General features: G+C 40.6%; 1 protein-coding gene across 3 annotated transcripts in view; it reads right to left on the reverse strand.

Moving 5' to 3' along the window:
* The window catches only part of MYO1D (myosin ID), a 312,458-nt gene that overhangs the window by 120,708 nt on the left and 171,800 nt on the right, over positions 1-19,950 (reverse strand). For all 3 annotated transcript variants that reach the window (XM_004441886.3, XM_087440786.1, XM_087440787.1), the window contains exons 17-19: positions 8,781-9,004; positions 3,199-3,343; positions 2,563-2,667 (exon numbers count right to left, since the gene is read on the reverse strand). In XM_004441886.3, the coding sequence (XP_004441943.1) occupies positions 2,563-2,667; positions 3,199-3,343; positions 8,781-9,004 (474 nt within the window). The remainder of the gene's footprint in view (positions 1-2,562; positions 2,668-3,198; positions 3,344-8,780; positions 9,005-19,950) is intronic.

The following is a 19,950-nucleotide window of genomic DNA, read 5'->3' on the forward strand; positions in this document are numbered from 1 at the left end:
ATCTTTGGTGAAATCATATTGAGAAATATATGAGTGCGTTGCAAAAAAACATAAAAAAAAAGTTGCATAATTTTACAAGGTCACGCAAGAGTCAAAAATAATAGGCCACGGTGGTAAAGGGGAAAGTACTGTCTTTTTTATGACATGTCCACGAGTTAATCTGAAAACCAACAAACAAAAACTTTAAAGCAGCAATTTTATTGAAGTGCTGTTTAGAAATATTACACTTTTTTAAGTAAAAATGTAATTTATAAAGAGAAGAGGTCATAAATCTTTACTTTGTCTTTTAGCAACTCGGATCATCCTTAAAAATATGAATCAAGTGAGTGGGAAGGACATAGTGTAACAAAGCAAAAGCTTTAAGCTGCATAACTTAGCTAAATCAAAATGGCAAAGAAAAAGTTTTTATATACATATGTAAACTTGTAAATTCAAACTTAATTAAAATAATTATGGCATAGGAACACTATTTTTCTTCCTCAAATTCATAAAGCAATAGAAAAACTGGATCACAGACTCAGCATGAGATAAGATCTCATCTTATTTCTTTTATTACCCAAGCTAAAATCCTCAACCAAGAAAAATCTCTCTCTTTGCTTTTGCCTGAACATTTCCGGTGATGTTTATAAGTTTAGTCAGCACCACGGGGGGTTTCCCTGGAGAGTCAGACTAGGAGAAAACACACTATGGGTGAGAGTAGCTATTTGCAGAAGTCTCCCACCTTCAAGGACATTTTATAACTATAGTTAATGGAAAGTGGCTGTTTCAAAAAGAATCAAAGCATAAAGAAGAGAGCTTTACTGAAAAGGTATCAAGTTTCCCTTGGTACGTCCTTGGGACTGAAAAGTTTTTCTTTCTTTCTTTCTTTTTTTTGTGAGGAAGATTAGCCCTGAGCTAACATCCAATGCCAATCCTCCTCCTTTTTGCTGAGGAAGACTGGCCCTGGGCTAACATCCGTGCCCATCTTCCTCCACTTCATATGGGACACTGCCACAGCATGCCTTGACAAGTGGTGCATCCGTGTGTGCCCAGGATCCGAACCTGTGAACCCTGGGGCCACCGAAGCGGGGCGCGTGCACTTAACCGCTGTGCCACCAGGCTGGCCCCCTGAAAAGTTTCTAAAGACGACATTATCTAAGCTATAGAGTGAAGGAGTATTATTTTGCATTGAACTTAGAAATACAGGAGCATGACTAAGAATTTTCAGATTTTATCCAACAGGACCCATGAGAGACATGCAGTCAGACATCAGGTTGTCATCACTGGAAAGAGAGAATCAGACACACCAGGCTTTTCTGTAGTAGATGACATAATGCTGAAAACCATCCAACTCTCTTCGACCAATCGTTCTGATTACTAATTTGACTTCCTAGATATCTTGATACTAGAAAGGAAGTGTCCTAGATAGTAGATATATGAGAATTCACTAAAATGGTACATTCGTTTGTTAAATTCACAAACTGGCATTATGGCTTATAATATTTTGCGTGGGTGTATGAATCTGGTTAGGAAAGTCATTTCTTGACTGTCTGGCCAATTCTAGGCACACTCATAAAATCGAGTTTCTAGATCTAGGAGTTCAGAATTAGACTCTGCACTTTGGTAAGCACCCCAGGATACTGACTGCAAGCTTTCCTTGGTGATGTTCATTTCATTCTAAGTTTAAAGCAAGCTGCTCTCTTTCTTGTTAAAAAGTTTATATTTTATTGAGCTGATCTTCTCTTCCCTAGAATGTTTGAACACTAATACCCATTAAACAATAATTCCCCACTGCCTCCTCCCCCTAGTCCCTGGTAACCACTATTCCACTTTCTGTCTCTATTAATTTGACTATTCTAGATACTTCATCAAAGTGGAATCATACAATATTTGCCCTTTTGTGTCTTGCTCACTTGGACAATATCTTCAAGCTTCATCCATGTTGTAGCATGCATTTCATTCCTTTTTATGGATGAAAAGTATTCCACTGTATGGATACACATATTCTTTATTAATTTATCTGTTAATGGACATTTGGGCTGCTTCCACCTTTAACCATTGTGAAGAATGCTGCTATGAACAGTGACGTACAGTCAATTATCTTTTTTTAAAGAGATTTAAATAATAAGAACTATAGCATGTATTTACCCACGTAGCTATCATTTCCCTTGCTGTTCATTCTTTGGTGTACGCCCTTGGTGCCATCTGGTATCATTTTCCTGAAGGACTTCCTTTACCATTTCCTGTAGTGCATATCTTCAGATATGCCTGAACAAGTCTTTATTTCACTTTAGTTTTTGAAAGATATATTTGCTGGGTATGGAATTCTAGGCTGACAGTTTTTTTTTTCTTTCAGTAAAAAGTTTTAAAGTCATTGCTCCACTGTCTTCTCCTTCGTATTGTTTCTGACAAGGAATGTGATGCATCCTCATCTTTTTCCTTCACGACTTTTTTCTCTTTTACACTGGTTTTAAGCAATTTGATCATGTACCTTTTGTTACATATCACTGTGGTCATATCTAAGTAAGTTTCATCTGAATCAGTCTTTTATTTCCAAGGAAGTCTGCTTCAAGCTTGCCTTACCTTACGAACGTGACAGGAGAAGAGGATGTTCATGTATTTGTCCTTCCGTTTCAGTTCATTAGCAACGGGGACAAAAGTGCCTGAGGTCTGAGGTGTATCTGGCTTCTGAAAGACACAGGAACCAGGATAAAATGAGTATGCTTAGCATTGCAGATGAAAAGGCAATCTTTGAATATACTGCTTTATAACTATACTCATCTAGTTTCACACACGTACTTTGTATCTCCCCATCCCAGATGGTAGGCTACTAACGGGTTGTTATAACACCAATGGTCCTATAAAATTTTTAAAATAAGGAATGGGAGAGAGGATGAAATGTAGCTTTGGGACTAATTAATATAAAGGTGGCAATTAAAAATAGTTGCTGAATTATTCAACGGAAGGTTTAAATGCTCAAAAATCAGGTTATAGAGTGTACTTAATATATATGGATACGTGATACAGAACACTTTGTAAAGTAGGGGAAACGTCAAATATTGTACACTTAGAAGCAATAAAATCTTTTAGTTTAGTGTCTCTCATAGAAATTTAGTTTCTGTAGGTGTCTTGTTCTTTCTGTAAATTCTTACAGAAAATTTCCTCTCTTTCTTTGCTAAGGGAGCAGGAGTAGATTCCGCTTTGTTCTCCTGAACTTACCGAAGCAAGATAGTTGCCCTCCCAGGCCCTCTGGAGCCCAAGGTCAGCCCTTTGACCTTTCAACATTTCCATGGCTGCAACCTTTGCCCTGACCTGGGGCAGGTCTGAAGCAGGTATGCTCTTGATGAGCTGGGATGCTCTCCATCTATAAGTAAATAAACAAAATGTATTTAACTTCAGAAAGACAATCCCATTCATTCTCAAAAATAATTAAAGCTGCCATTAAGTAGAATTAAACCAAACTACTTGCACGCTACCCTAAAAAAGGTAAAATGCCTCCAAAATATACACAGAACTTGTTAAAATACACATAGTTTTATGTGGACAGAGATTTCTGTAAAACTTGCTTTGTCGTTTGTGTGTGTTGAAAGCAACTAGAACTTAGTGATACGCGGACTCTCATAATATTTATAGTTAGGGCATAGAAACTTTGGATTCATCATTTATTCACTCAACAAATGTTTTCTAGACACCTACTAAACTTCAGATGCTGTTCTAGGCAGTGGAGGCACAGCAGTACAGAAACAGATGAAGGTCTTTTCTGCTAGGTGCTTATATTCTAGAGAGCAGAGACAGACAATCGACAAGTCAGCAAGTATGTAAGATGTGATAAATGCTACGGAGAAAATAAGCCCAGGAAAGCAGGACTGGAGTGCAGCAGAGAGAAGGAGCAGGAAGCAGCGTTAGTTATATAGGGTGGTCTGGGAGGCACCACTGACACGGATACGGAAAGTGAGGGGCCAGCTGTATGGGTATTTGAGCAAGAGTGTTCCAGGAAGAGAACACAGCGAGTGCAGAGGCTCTAAGGCGTGATCTTGCTTGAAGTGTCAGAGGACCAGCAAGGAGTCCTGCGAAGCTGGAGCAGAAGGAGCGTGGGGGGAGAGTAGCAGGAGGGGAGATCAGAAGGAGAGCCAGGGCCAGAGTCTGTGCAGCCACGGAGGGCATTATTGGGATTCTGGCCTTTACTCTGAATGAGGTGAGAAGCCACTGGAAGGTTTTGAGACATGACCCGACTCCGGCCTTACAGGATCATTCTGATTGCTGTGCAGAGAAAGGCCGAAGGGGGCTGGGAACAGAACAATCAGTTAGGAGGCTATTTCCGTAATGCACGTGGTGGAGGACGGTGGCTTGGATCAGGTAAGTCACGGTGGCGGCAGAGACAGGTGTCGGTTCCGGATACGCTTTGAAGGAAGCGCCAATAGATTTGCTGATGGATTAGATGTGGGGGCAAGAGAACAAGAGAGAATTTAAAGATGACTCCAAGGTTTTTGGTCTAAGAAACTGAAAGCATAAACTAAAAATAATCTATTCCTGATTGAGAAAAACAAGCACAAAGTCTTTTATTCTCTTAGTGGCATCCTTGGTCCTACATGACACTTAGACCTTCTTTTCTGCCACAGGAGCTTGAAGCAGGGAGGTTGGAAGCAAACTAAGAACTTCATTATATCAGATGAAATAATCAAGGCCAGTGGTTCTCAGAATAAACTTCCATAGAAGGCTAGAATGAGATGCAACGAAAATTGAAAAGCGGTACTCTTTTCCCAATTTACATACATAAAATGTTAGAGAGACTGTTTTCATCTAAGATTCTCCTGAGATGTATTCTTGTTTCAAGATGGTAACTTGAGCTTAAATGTTTTTCTCTCTCTTAAATGTCTACTGACGTAAATAAATAAAAAATAAGGAAAAATCTATAACAATACCAGAAAATGGGAATGATATAAAAAACTGGAAGATGTGAAGACTTTCTGGGGGGGAGAAAAAAAAAAAAAGAAGCAGATGGGATTAAGCTGATGGAGAAGTGGCTCTTTGCTGAGCAATTCACTCAGTGGAAACAGAGGAAGCCCTTCGGCATAGATGGTACCGAGAATCCTTAAGTCTTAATCCTTAAGGAGGTGAAGGAGTTCAAGGTGGGAGCTGTGCGAGTCCTCTGCACAGAGCATGGCTGGCCATGGTGAGATGGGGACATCTGCCATAGCAAATAGGGTCAGAGACGTAGGTAGCCAAAACGAAGTAAAGGCTCAATGTAACAGTGAAATCCTCTTCTTTACTTTCTATGGCTAACCAACACTCCAAAGGGATAGATTGTCCTAAGATCATTCCAGAAGAGGCAGGAAGAATGACAGGTTAGAAGCAGTTGGTGGTCAAGGTCAAGGTCACTGGTGACACGCACATCCTACACCACTAAGTGGCTTGCTGAACAACTGCCCCCATTAGCCCTTGGGCCCCAAATCTCATTCTTAGTGGGGAGAGGTCTTTGCTCTGTCTGCTGGTCTGTTTTCAGCCTTTGTGCCTGGTCAGCCTGTCCCTTCTTCACTGCTCATAGTAGCCCAGGACAAGGTCCATACCTGACTGACTCCAGAGGCCCACAGCACAGAGGCATGCCGAGGAATCCAGGACGGGACCTACATAACCATGGAGAGAGCCGCACGGGCTTCTCACCCTGGTCAAGCAAACTGCCGTCTATAAATACGTGTAGCAGCAACAGCAGCTGCAGCCATAAACATCACCAGCCTGGACAATACGAAAAGGGGGACAGAGCTGGGCATGAAGAAGGCTCCCAGCCTTCCCAGAACGAGAAAGAATTACTATGATGAACAAGAGTGAGTGTAAACACGATTATAGACACACACTGAGATTTTAGGGAAAAAACACAAAACCCCCACAATCACAGCAGAACCCTTTAACACACTTCTCTCAGTATTCCACAGATCAAAAAATTCAAGAATAAATTAAACAGGATATAGTGACTAGATCAGGGGTTGGTAAACTATAGTCTGCCACATCCAGCCCCTGGCCGGTTTGGTACTGCTCATGAGCTAAGAATAGTTTTCACCTTTTTAACAAAAACAAAAACAAACAAAGTAAAATATGTGACAAAGACCATATGTAGCCTACAAAGCCTAAAATACTTACTATCTGGCCCTTAACAGAAAGAGTTTGCCTTTGGACTAGATTAACACAACTTGCAAGATTCATTTTGGGGGTGTGTGTGTGTAAAATCAACAAACAGAGAAGATGCATTATTTTCAACATACTCCTTGACTCTAAGTCCCACAAAGGCTGGAACTGTCTTTCACATCTTTCTTGTTCGTCACCGTATCCCTGGAACCTAGGTTAGCGCCCACAACACAGCAGGTGTTGAGTAAATATTTGCTGAAGGAATAATTTAAATTTTACAAAAATTAATAAATTCTTGGCCATATATAAAATCTTAAAATCTAAAAAAAAGACTTATGTTGCAGGCCATAGTGCAACATAATCAAAATCAATAATTCTTTGCAGCCATTAAAAATATTACATAGATCTGGGCCGGCCCCATGGCTTGGTGGTTAAGTGAGCGCGCTCCACTGCTGGCGACCCGGGTTCGGATCCCGGGCTCGCACCGACGTGCTGCTTCTCTGGCCATGCTGAGGCCGCGTCCCACATACAGCAACTAGAAGGATGTGCAGCTATGACATACAACTATCTACTGGGGCTTTGGGGGGAAAAAATAAATAAATAAAATCTTTAAAAATATTACATAGATCTTTATTGTCATGGACAGGTTTCCAAGACGTTTTTAAGTCATATAACCATTCGTATAGTCCTGCTTGTGTAGAAAAGAGAGGAAACAAGACCAAATGATATGTAACTGTGTATGCATACACCCTCATAGTACAAGCAAACATTTCGATAGTGCTTATTATGTGTCAGGCACTATCTGAAATGCTTTATATAGATCTACTCATAACCTTTTCAACAACCCTATGAGCAGGTGCTATCATATGGCCCTTTTACAGATAAGGAAACTGAGGCACAGAGAGGTTATCTAATTTGCCCAAGGTTACACAGCTCGTCAGTGGCAGAGCTAGAATACGAACCCTGGCTCCCGGGTTTGTGTTCTTAACCACCATACCATGCTGTGTCTTACCTGTGTGCATGTGTTTGTAAACGCACAGACACAGACTTAGAAGGATACAGACTAAATGTTAATGAGTGGTTATCTCAGGGGAAAGAAATAAAATGGGCGAGACAAGAGGAGCTGTGGAGGATTTCAACTTTATATCCCATATACTATTTCACTTAAAAAAAAATGAGCAGGTATTCATTTACATCTTAATTACTTTTTAAATTATGTCAAAAATGCAGGTTACAGATGATACCATTCATGAAAAAAGTTTATCTGTGCATTAAAAATCCTCCCAAGATTTACAACTAAGACTTACAGTATTAGATCTGAGAAGTGAAAGTTGAGGTTTGTTTGTTTTCAATAATTATAGTTTGATTTTTTCTTTTTATTTCTTTTTTTAAAAAAGCACATGAGATACATATTAAAGAAAATGCATAGAAAGAAAATTCTTTATCTTTTGATATCTGCCATCAATTATACACAGCAAAATCTAAAGGAAGATAAAATCTGATTTATCACAGAATTGTAAATTAGTTCTTTTACATTCAGTATATCAATTATTTCATAGTATTCTTTGTGGAATTCCATGATGCCGAATGACCACATTTGAGAACCATTAGCTTAGTTTATGTGACTAGATGGCTTATCTAAGACACAGCTAAATATATCTGGTGCACACTGGCAACAAACAAGCTCAAAAAATGAGGAGAAAGGAGCTATGAATAACTACAAACTCAGATTGAGGGAAGTTTATAAAAAAATGAGGATCAGTTGGAAAGGCATCAAATTTTACATGGGTATTTACTTACTTAAAAAAATAGCTTGCTCTAAAACAGCTGTTTTCCTCCTTGCACTTTAAAATGATCTGGGAAACTTTATTTTTTTATTTTTATTTTTTTTGTGAGGAAGATCAGCCCTGAGCTAACATCCATGCTAATCCTCCTCTTTTTGCTGGGGAAGACTGGCTCTGAGCTAACATCTATTGCCAATCCTCCTCCCTTTTTTTTTTTTCCCCCAAAGCCCCAGTAGATAGTTGTATGTCATAGTTGCACATCCTTCCAGTTGCTGTATGTGGGACGTGGCCTCAGCATGGCCGGACAAGCGGTGCATCGGTGTGCACCCGGGATCCGAACCCGGGCCGCCAGTAGCGGAGCGCGCGCACTTAACTGCTAAGCCACGGGGCCGGCCCTGGGAAACTTTAAAAAGGACCTCTGCTGGGCCCCACTCCCCACTTCCATTAAACAGGACTTCCTAGAGGTGGGACTTGGGCTTCAAGTGTTTTATAAAGTCCTCGTGATTCTAAGGTGCAGCAGGATAGAGAACCACTGCCCTGAAAGGATTAACAGCCTTTCTAGTTTGAGTTATGTGTGGTGATTTTAATAAATAGTTATTCTTTGCTAATAAAAGAAAGTGGAGACAGCATGCTAATAGCTTATCTTAACTACAGCCTGATCCAGGGGTGGTGGCGTACTGCTGTCAACCGCTACAGAAAAAATAAATGGATATCTCCATTATTCTGAGAGGTAAACAGATGCCCTTTGAAAGCGAAATCTACAAAACTGAAGACATAAGGTAAAAGCACCTGTCATCACAGTAAATAGCTGAGCCAATATCATGGTCTCACGTTTGTGACTTGACATATTAAGTGTGCTGTCATAAATGGATGCAGCAAAGACCAACAAGCTCTTACCTGTTAAAAATTGCCTGCAGGGCCTCCTCGAAACGGCGAAGAACTTTAGGCGGGGTTGGCCACTTCACATGCTTCCCGTAGTCTCTCATGCTCTTGACGCCGTGGAAGCGTCTGGCCACCTCTTGGATGTACGACTTCACCTTGTAGTGCCGGTAGTATCTGATAATTGTCAGAGCTGCCTTGGTCCTCTTGTACCGCATGCGGGCCAGGGTGCCCCGCCACACCTTCACAGCAGAGAAAGAAAAAGGAAAACGCTGCTGGGTAGCTGAGTAGTAGAGGACTTGGAAATCGCAGAAGCTCCTCTGCTTACAAACTACCACCAACCCTGGGGGAACTTGTACATGTCAACAACATGGGCCAGAGCCAAAGCATGTCAATTCTGCCTGCCACCAACAGATGGCGCCAGGAGTCACGTCGGTCATTTTGTTTCACCTGTCTAGCTGTTCATTATGTACGCTGGCGTGTGAGCTTAACTTGGAAGCAGAGTCTTGTTTTAACTTTACTGTCATGAGAAGAAGAAAGCCAAAATACAAATACCTTTGGATAAATATTTGAAGAATGTTGAAAGGAAGCAAGATGAGTCGGAACCAAAGGCCATCAACATCTATACTTCTCTTATGAAACCTAGCTTTATATGGATTACACCCACTGGCCGCTCGTGTAATGTCATGTTGGATTTACAAACTGATTTAGACAAGCCTGTGCAGCCCCCCTCGCCAGGTGCTATGTAAACTCCCCCAAATTTAGATGTATTCCTGGGGAAAGGGTAAAAAGATGCCTAATATCATATGAATCTTTGTTAAAATTGTTTCAGCACTCAGAAATCAATCAGACAACAGATAAATGTCTCAGTGCGAGCTTTATCCAAGCATAGTGAAGTCAGAGATACTTATATTTTTTTCAGCATCCTTTGTCCAGGTTCTCATCCTTCTCAATCTCTCAAGCAAAAAGAACTCGAGTGTAATTTTCATACATCATGGGCTCTTCTCCTGTATATGCTCTCTACCACCATACTCTTTCCTCCACAGGATTTCCAATATAAACCCCTTTCTTTTCCTTTCTGCTACCTCAGTCTCCAGGACCCCAAACCACTCTAACTGCTTTCTTGGATAAGCTCCTCGTACACACCGCCACACGCTCCAGTTCACGTTTACTGCTGCTACTCGAATAACCGTTCCAGTTCTTAGGCTGATGGCATTACTTCTTTCCCCATCTCTGGCCTCTCAGGACCAAGACTTTCAACTTCCAGTTCACAGCCCACAGTATGGGTTCTCCAGATTCCCTCAGGTTTCTTTTGTTTCTTCTTAAATCCCCATCTGTGCCCACCAATTTCTCAGAAAAGCTCGCGCAACGCCTCTTTTATTTAATCATTTTAGGTTTGTCCCCATGCAGACTCCTAAACTGGCATCATGTGCTTGCAATGTTCTCCTTTTTCAGCCTGCGGCACAGTAAAGATGGATTTGTTTGCATAGTACATGGGAGGAGGCCATCAAGGGATCCCAAAGAGGAGCTAACGGGTCCAGGAAAACCACAATGGGTAGGGGAAACATGACATATGAGCAATCTGTGATGCAATATAGAGCTCACATATAAACAGAATATATAAAGACAATGAGGCAATGAACACTAACGCGTTACTGCACGTGGCACCAGAACAGCACCCTTTTCAGTCACAGTGGCTCTCCTCCGTGGAGCCGAACGCATGGTGCAGATGGCTTTGTGACGCCTCCACCCAAGAGCTAAAATAAAGGTCCCTTCCTTAGTATCTTGAAAACCCAGAAGAATACAATTAGAGGGTAGAAGTCTGTGATTCAATTTCTTAAACAAAACACATTTTTAAAGCTTCATACTGTTTGTTGCTTTTCTTTCTTTTTTTTTTTTTAAGAGGAAGGAAATGAAGACTCCCTGGAGCCATACCTACATAGGAAATCAATCTTCAATTTTCAAGAAGCGTTTTATAGAGCTTTTTATTAAAATGCTTTTGGTTAGATTCTTTAGTAATTTGGGAAAAAAGGCACTTTATAAGTAAGTGCTTTTTAAGGCGTAGCGTTTTTTTTTTTTTGATGTTTAAAATTTTATCTGTTGTTGGTTTCTTTAGGTTTTGTGTAGATGAAAAAATCCAATACTACCAAATGCTTATAAAAAAAGACAGCAAGCCCTTCCTCTTGCCCACCTAATCCCACCTCCCCACTTCACAGTCTTGTTCCACACAAACTATTTTAACTGCTTCCTCTGGTATTTACAAATAACACACATACACTGTTATTTCTTGGTCAATCCTTTTATACACTATCCAAATTACAGAAGTTGAAGGTTTAACTCTCTCACCATCACTCTTACCTCTCCTCTTTCTATCATCCTAATAATTACAGCAAAAATTTTAGGTCGACAGTGTTTACATTATTACATATGTTATACTAACTATACTACATATGGCATAAGTAATTTACATAAATACATGTATAGATAGTATATTTACATATAAATTTGGTTTATCTCTGTGCTAAGGAGTATAACATGACTACACTTCCTTTGTCACATAGGTTTGCTTTCGCTTATAGTTAATAACTATCTCACTTTAAAAATCTGCTTTATTTTCTATAGACCTACTGCTAATTTTTGCCAAATGCTGTAACAGACTCATCAAATGATCAGCAATAATTTTCCCAATCAAGCACATCGATTGAATCTTTTTCTTTGATATTCCCTGTGCCTTTATATTCTTTTGGCTTACTGCACAGTTCCCATCCTGGGACTTTCTAAACTACTCTTTCATGTTGGATCCCTGATTCCTGAGCTTATGTCTTTCTTTTTCTTGGTTTTCCTCCCTCCAGTAGCTTCCAAGCAAGAGTGGATGGCCAGTAAATTTCTATTCTCTTCAATTTCCTTGAGAGTACAAAGCAACTGCCTAAAACGTGGCCTGCTTCTTGGGGTACAAAAAGAGCAGAGTAGTTGAGAACGAACTGTGGACTCAGACTGCCTGTGTTCAAATCCTGGCCCCACTCTTACCAGCTGGGTAAACTTGGGCAAGCTTCCTAATCCCTCTGCACTTTAGTTTTCTTATCTGTAAAATGGGGATGATAATGGTGCCTATCTTGTGGTAGTGTTGTGAAAATTCATGCAATTAATACACAGAAAACCCTTAAAATAGCGCTTGGTGGGTAGCTGGTGCTCAATAAGCACTGGTTATTAGGACTATCTGAAAGTCTGTTCTTTGTCTTTAGCAGGCTGCGCTACTTCCTTTCACTTATGTGCAGATTTTTTGCCTCAGTCACATGTCAGTGTGACCTGGAAACTCCTTAATGAATGTGAGCTAATCTTTCTCAGCCTACTATTTGCCCCCAAATAGTGTTGGGTTGGGTATTATTTTATTCTTCCACTTATAATATGGCCTGGATGTCCATGGTTTATATGCCTTATCCAGTCTTTCAGCTACCCACGAAGAACGGAAAGAGAGCTGGGGCTTTGAGTTCTTTCCTTAAAACTAATGAGATAAATGCGTCAGAGGTTTGCTTCACTGAGTCTGGGGCGTATGGTAATCTTTTTGGTTGAGCACAAACATTCCTTTTTCCATGTCTTGTGGAGCCTTCTCTTGGGTCGGCTGTAATAATTATTCCTAGCATTTATTGCCTTGCCCACTTATTGATATATCAGAGGCAGGAGAGATGGTAAACCTTGACTCTTCTTGCCTGGGGGGAAAAAAGTCTTCTTGATGGAAGAAAGGGTCCCCAACAGAGGTGTGGGTTATTCTAACCCTTCCCTGCGGCATACTCTTATACTTAATGCCAACACCTTCAAAAGCAATGAGACCTGTCAGAATTCCCTCCTTGTACCTCTTCGTGTTCCATTCTTCTCTTTGAAGAATATATTGATTTTTTTTTTAGCACTTTCTTTCAATTTGGTCCAATTTTTCTTTTTCTGGATGACGCTTCTCAAAGTTTATGATATGAATTTGGGATCTTTTCTTGGTTTCAGAGTTGATGGCATGCTCTTTATTATTTTTACATTTCTGTTCATCTCAGCAAATTTGGGGGAAAGGAATTTTGTGAGCCTACACTGATATCAATTTTATCAGAAGTCCCTCAGGTCATATTTATTTTTTAACATCAGGGAAAAAGCAGCATTGAAAAACCACAGAGGAAAATGATTCTATGCAAAAAATGATTCATGTATTTTTCCGTATAATCTAAGCATATTTGGTTTAAACAGATATGCTCCCACAAAAGTTTATGTGTCTGTGTGGGGAAAGGGTTGCTGTTGATTTTCCCACCAAGAGTCTGCAGTTTGGAATTTAAGATATAAGATGGATTTTTCCATTTCCCCCTTTGTTTAAAGCAACTTAAACTGTTGGGTTTTTCGAGAGCCTGACAGGGCCTACCTCCACCGAGGACTTTGCCTGATGATGCAGCATCGGAGACCATAAAATTAAGTGTTATATTCAATAAGCTAATGCTTAATAATTATTCGCATATGCTTAGAGAGCTGGTTCAGCAAACAACAATGGAGCAAAAAAGGACCCTCATTAAAACAATATTAATACTAAAAAGTGGAACCAACCAGACATTTTGTGCTTTAGGACATGATGCAAGAGAATGGAATGGAAAGCTGAAGGAGACGCGGTGTAACCTGGGAGGGGAAGGTAAGCAGAAGATACAAGGCAGAGAGCAGACTGACAGAGGAGAGGGCAAGCGAGCCATTTCTTAGCTAGAAAAGAGGATCAAGACAAACAGGCCAACTCAGAGGGAAGACAGAGGTATAAAGAGAGAACATTAGAGCAACAGTGCATACATCCTCGCTACTGAGTTTTAGATTCACTTCCTCGCTTCAGTAACTTTACCCCCTATACTCAATTCTCAACACAGCAGCTAAAGTGATCATTTTAAGACCAAATCAGATCATGTCACTTCTCTGCTTAAAACCGCCACAGCTCTCCATTTCCCTCAGAGTGTAAAGCCAAAGTCCCTCCCCTGGCCTCCAAGGCCCACGAAGGGATCTGGTACTCTCACCTCCCCACCTCACCTCTCTGTTTTCTCCTCGTGCACTCCAGCACGGTTGGCCCCTGCTGTACCCTGCACAGGCCAAGTGCCTCTTGTCTCAGGGCCCTTGTGCTAGTTGTTCCCTCTGCCTGGGATGATCTTCCCCCAGGTATCACACAGCTCACTTCCTCACCCTCTCTGTGTCTTGGCTCAGCTTCCCAATGAGACCGGCCCTGACCATCCTATTAAAACCCTCAGCTTGTCTCCATCCTCCACCCGCACCCCCCCCCCCCCGCCCTGTACTCTCAACTCTCCTTACCAAGCTCTATTTTTTCTCTTGCCTCCAGCACTTAACACCTTCCAACATATGTAATTTACATATTACTGTATTGTTTATGCCCCTCCGGCCCCACTGGAATTTAAGCTCTACTAGGACAGGGATCTTCGGCTGTTTTGCTCACTGATGAATCTCCACTGCCTTGAACAATGCCAAGGACATAGCAGCCACTCAGTAGTATTTGTTGAATGAATGAATGTTTTCAACTTCATCTTCCAAGCCTGATACGGAATTTTTCATTTTGGCTGTCATGTTTTCTATTTTCAAGAGCTCTTCCTTGTTCTTCAAATATTCCTCTTAAAAGCATGTTGCTCTTGTTTTATGAACACAACGTCTTATCTTTCCTCTCTGAGTATACGAATCATGGTTTGATTTGTACACTGCTCCCTGCATCGGACCTGTTACCTCTAAATCCCTTCCTCTCCCATTTGTCTTGGTCTTGGCCTTTTGTGCTAGAGGCCTTCCTCAAGCATTTGGGGATCCTTGGCCATCCATTTGCCGAAGAGCAAAAAGCCACTTGGAAGCTCCGTACTTTACGAATGGTGGACTTCACTATAGGGTGATTAGGTGGGGACCAACCTGTGGGGGATCCCAGACTGTCTGTATCTTAAAAGGTTTTCTCTTTGCTGCCAGCATTCTGAGTGAAGGGGAATGGGGGGAATCTTTAGTATCTAGACTTTCACTTAATTTCCTTTGTTTCAGTATAGTGTCTGACCCTCTCCTCCACTGCGCCCAGTGTCCTCAAGCCCGGACCTTCCTCTGGGTCAGCTTCTTCAGAGTAAACTTTTTGTCTTCTATCAGAATGAAGCTGAGGTAGTCAATGAGCTTTGTGAGGACTGGGAGGAGACCTGGGCATCTAATTGGTCTTTATAGAGATTTTTAACCAATCTCCTCCTTCAGCTCTGCTCCTCACTCCTACCCACAGAGGTACCTGGTCCTTCCCACTCCTGAGTCTTTCTATAGCCCTGCGGTAGGATGAACTGGCTTGCTTGTCTGCCTTCTTCACTGCAGGCACTTAGATTGCAGCTTTCTCCACCTGCTTGGGGGAGTAACCACACATTACTTACTTCCAAAATTATGTTGATGCCTCTTGTCTGCTGTTGTTTCCACTATGGTTCTATTTGTCCTTGTGGGTTTCTCGAATTTTTATCCCTTACTGCTCATTTAGGGGTTTTGAGAGGCAGTGGATATAAACACAATCTGTCATGTTTAACCAGATGTTTTATAATGCCATCTTAATTCTACCATATTTTCCTCTGGTGCATACTTCCTCAGTGGTCAGGCATTTCAAAGCAACATCTGGCAGTCATTAAAGTACAAGATATACTTTGCAAAAGATGTAGGATTCTAGGTTACACCCTATTAAGAACTAGGTCAATTACATATCTTCAGTTTAGTCTCAGAAATAAACACAGGTCAGCTTTCCTTTCTTTCCTAGCTCTCCATGGTTTTTTTTCCCCCCAGTCATTATGGGTGTTGGGCCCTTTCTGTTCTGTTCTCAAACAGTTTCCTGGTGCTCTGAATTGGATATTTTCTTGGTTTCCAGAACCAGAAGCCCTCACATCCTTCAAAATTTCAGCTTCCCAGCTTCTCAGGCCCTCCATGCCTAGGGACAACTTTTGAGAGAAGCATTTTTCTTCTATTTCTACCCTTAAGTTCTCCATATACTTATTCTGGCAAAGTTCTGACAGTTTATAGTTTTTAAACAGTTGTGGTAGGGGCCGGCCCATGGCTTAGCGGTTAAGTGCGCACACTCTGCTACTGGCGGCCCGGGTTTGGATCCCGGGCGTGCACCGACCCACCGCTTCTCCAGCCATGCTGAGGCCGCGTCCCACATACAGCAACTAGAAGGATGTGCAACTATGACATACAACTATCTACTGGGGCCTTGGGGAGAAAATGGGAAAAAAAAAAGGAGGAGGATTGGCAATGGATGTTAGCTCAGAGCCAGTCTTCCTCAGCAAAAAGAGGAGGATTGGCATGGATGTTAGCTCAGGGCTGATCTTCCTTGCAAAAAAAAAAAAGAGTTGTGGTAGAAGAGAATTTATTCAGGTACCAGGTTGAACTCTGAGCAAACTGTAAAACACACAAAATCTATCTTTGGTGTCTACATACCCCATCAAATTGGGATATGACAGTTGCATTCTATTTGGAATATTTCACGATTGATTAACACAGGCTTGGCACCTGCTAGGAGCTATTTCAAAGGAAGACTCAAAGACAGAAAAATCTTTCTGAGTTATGCCTCTTCAACTCAAATATCCCTATGAGGTACAAAATGAACAGATTTGATGTACTATTTTTAAAAGGCCAGTGCCCATATTTTTATCTGAATAGTAAGTTAATACGTATGGAGAAGAAAATAAGACTCAGTGGATATAATTTGCAGGTGCTTAGCATAAATTTTAACACAAAATTCCTTAGTTTTACAGATAAATTAACAGCATTTTGAGATGACCTAGGGGAAAATTAAGAAGTAATTAAATAACCAAATCTTCAGTCAATAAACAAATGTAAAGCCATTAAAATAGAGACAGAGACCCAAAAAAAAAAAAAAAAAAAAAAAAGCATGTGTGAGTTGGATCATTATAAGCTGTCCTGATGAACTTACGTTATGTGTGTGGGGGGCAGTATATACCTGGTGGAGTGTAATTTAGAAATGATCACCCCTGAGCTGCTTTATTTTGGTTTGGCAGACTAACTTGCCGAGTTAGCTGACTTGTGAACCTTCATTTAGGACTCGTATGTTTTATATATGCCCTTGTCCATATCCATTAGCCTAGCGATTCTTTAGTGCATACAACTGTTGTCTATTAATGATTTCTTTGCTACGATGATGCCATGATCTGACAATCTCCTTGTAACCCTAACTTCAAGAAGCAACTGAACCTCTTGGTCAATTACTGTCAGAAGACCAGCGCAACATGAATTCTATCAAAACCCAAATTGCAATTATTTTGAAGACAAATGAAAATAAAACTACTCCAGCTAACAGGTTGAGGAATTCTGATGGGCCTTTGAGGATTCAATCTTGTTCAAAAGTAAACACTCTGTGGAGCTGTACTGAAGTGATTGCTTTGTTTGGTTTCATTTTCTTAAAAGAAGAGGTACAAAATTGATAATTCATCTTCAAAATCTCTCAGGTCAAGGCTTCTCAGAACTGCTTTTTGACACAGAACTACAGGGTTTTGGTCAAGTGTAGATCAGTGGCATTTGAGCAGATCCAGTGAGGCATCTGGGGATGTTTCGGCTTTGTCTGAAGATGCCTACCGCCTTCCCCACCCCCATATCCACTTCCATTTAATACTGAGATGGCTTACCACCTGATCAGGGGACAGGCTGGGCTTTTTTATCTTGTGCAACATGCCAACTTTTCTTTCTTTATGTCTAGCCTCTAGAACATGCAGAACTCCTTAAAAAAGTAACCCAGTACACCTTTGCTTCAGATGCTGGCAAATGATCTCAATTTTGAATGGTTCCCTAGATCACTCAAAAACTCAGATAATAACTGATATTTGAAAGGACCAGCCAAAGGCACATCCCAACTTTCACTTCTGTAGAGGTCCAAAAGTGAATTCTGGAACATAGGGCCTTTGAAATGCTCCCTGAAAATGGGGTTTCCTTTTCAGTAGGTTTGGGAAAGCTGCATGCTACAATTTCTTTTTGGAGATTCATGGTGCACATCAGTATATTAAAAGCTCTGAGAAGTTCTAGGTATCGATATTTACTTTGTTCGACAGAATTTGAAAAACATACTTGACTACAGAATCCTTTGTACACAGATTACTCATTCATTTTGAAGGGGGTCAAGATATGTCACTTTGGCATAAGCATTGTTTTGAGCATTATTCATTCTATAAGAATTTCCCAAATTCTTACTGTACATATGGTTTCTGTAGAGAATATGGAGGAAAACAGGAGATACGTATGATGTCCTAGGAAAAACTAAAATGCTATGAGATAACTGGGAAACAACTAAAACTAACCCCTTACAAAATAAGATCTGCTTGGGCCGGCCTGGTGGCTTACTGGTTAAGTTTGCGAGCTCTGCTGCGGCAGCCCAGGGTTCGCAGGTTTGGATCCCAGGCATAGACCTACGCACCATTCATCAAGCAATGATGTGGCGGTGTCCCATATACAAAATAGAGGAAGATGGGCACAGATGTTAGCTCAGAGCCAATCTTCTCCAGCAAAAAGAGGAAGATTGGCAATGGATGCTAGCTTATGGCCAACTTCCCTCACCAAAAAAAAAGTAAGATCTGTTCAAACGCCACGACAATGTAAACCTGCATGTAACAAAGCTTGAATTCCTCCACCAGAGTGAGGCAGTTTCAAGGAAACACTGCCCAGAGGGACAGCTCCCTGGCTGACCTTGAGTGGAGGAGGAGCGGAAAAAGTCGTGCCCTGGAGCCAGCACTCCCTATGGACTACTGGGGGAATCAGGCAGTCAAACCCTGCAGGCTTCAGGTTCTTCACCTGTAAAGCAAGGATGTATACTAGATGATTTATAAGAGCACACACCAGTATTGTGTCATAACAGCTACTGATAATGAGCAAAAATTTTAAAATGTTATTTCAAAGGTTCTTTCTGATCCAAAGTGCACATGGAACCGACCACCACTATCTTTGATTTTCATCTGATTACTGTTATCACCCCTAAGAGAAGGGAGAGAAAACATTATTTCACATTATGCTAGGCCTTATGTTAGACACCTGACATACATTAAAAATGGGTCTTTCAAAAGCATTTATTCTGGACATATTATTTATAGTGCTAATATGTTTCTTTTACTAATAATTCACCATAAAGAAAGCAAGCAATACATTTGACATAAATTTCTTTAAGTTATACATTAATATATTTTTACTGGCAAATGCTTAGCTGTGGGAAACAATCCTTTTTCAGACCTGTGAACCCTGCTTCCACAGAGGAGTATAATTAACGTTCACAGCTCTTGCTAATAGCCTCACTCTGGTTGCAGGCAATGGAAGATGGTGCTAGTCTGGTCTTTTGTTTACAGCAGTGTTCCTCTACGTGTCCCTGTGTCCCAACATGCCATCAGTTACCAGTGCTCACAGTGACGGTGATACTGGGTGAAGATGCTTCCTGGCAGAGGATTTCAGAATCTTGGGGGAAAAGAATAACGTGGAAAAGGCCCCTTGGATTACTTAGGGTAAACATCAAATATACTTCCTCTGTTCATTTTCCTGTCTTAGATTATAATTGATGTAAGGGGCATGGCAGGATAAGAAAATGTATACTTATTAAGGACAGATACTTTCTCAACAGTTCAAGTTTATACAAGTTGAACACAATATGATTAAATAACTATGCAGATCATTCCTGGTCATAACTGAATTCCAAAAAGAAGAAAAAGCATACAGCTGCGGTTGTTTGGGTGTATGGTTTATCATAATAGTAGATGATACATGTGATCAGGGTAATAAGTCGCTCATGCTAAAATAAAGCGGTGATACAGAAAGAAATGTTACTATTCAGAGAAAATCTAGATAAAGTAAAATGCTAGATTTGCTCAGTGATATTGAGGTTTTATATTTGCACACATAGCTGAAACTATCTTTATTATTGAAAATCCTATCAGAAACATAACCTTGTACTTGTAAATCTGAAAAATCCTACTACTTAATCTATTTCTTCCCCAAGAAATGTTTCACAACACAATGTTTGAAAATTGAGGTTTCTTAGTTATATACCAATTAAGTCAGAAACAGATTTAAAATGGATGTCAACAGGAATATGATTAAAGTTTCAACCAACTTCTCTAGAATCTATTTTTAAAATAAATTTATGTTTTTATCAGTCATTTGTAATTCTTTTTTGTAAACTGCATACTCC

This window comes from Ceratotherium simum, chromosome 16 (assembly GCF_057802395.1).
Source record: "Ceratotherium simum simum isolate JZ-2026a chromosome 16, ASM5780239v1, whole genome shotgun sequence".
NCBI classification, from domain to species: Eukaryota; Metazoa; Chordata; class Mammalia; order Perissodactyla; family Rhinocerotidae; genus Ceratotherium; species Ceratotherium simum.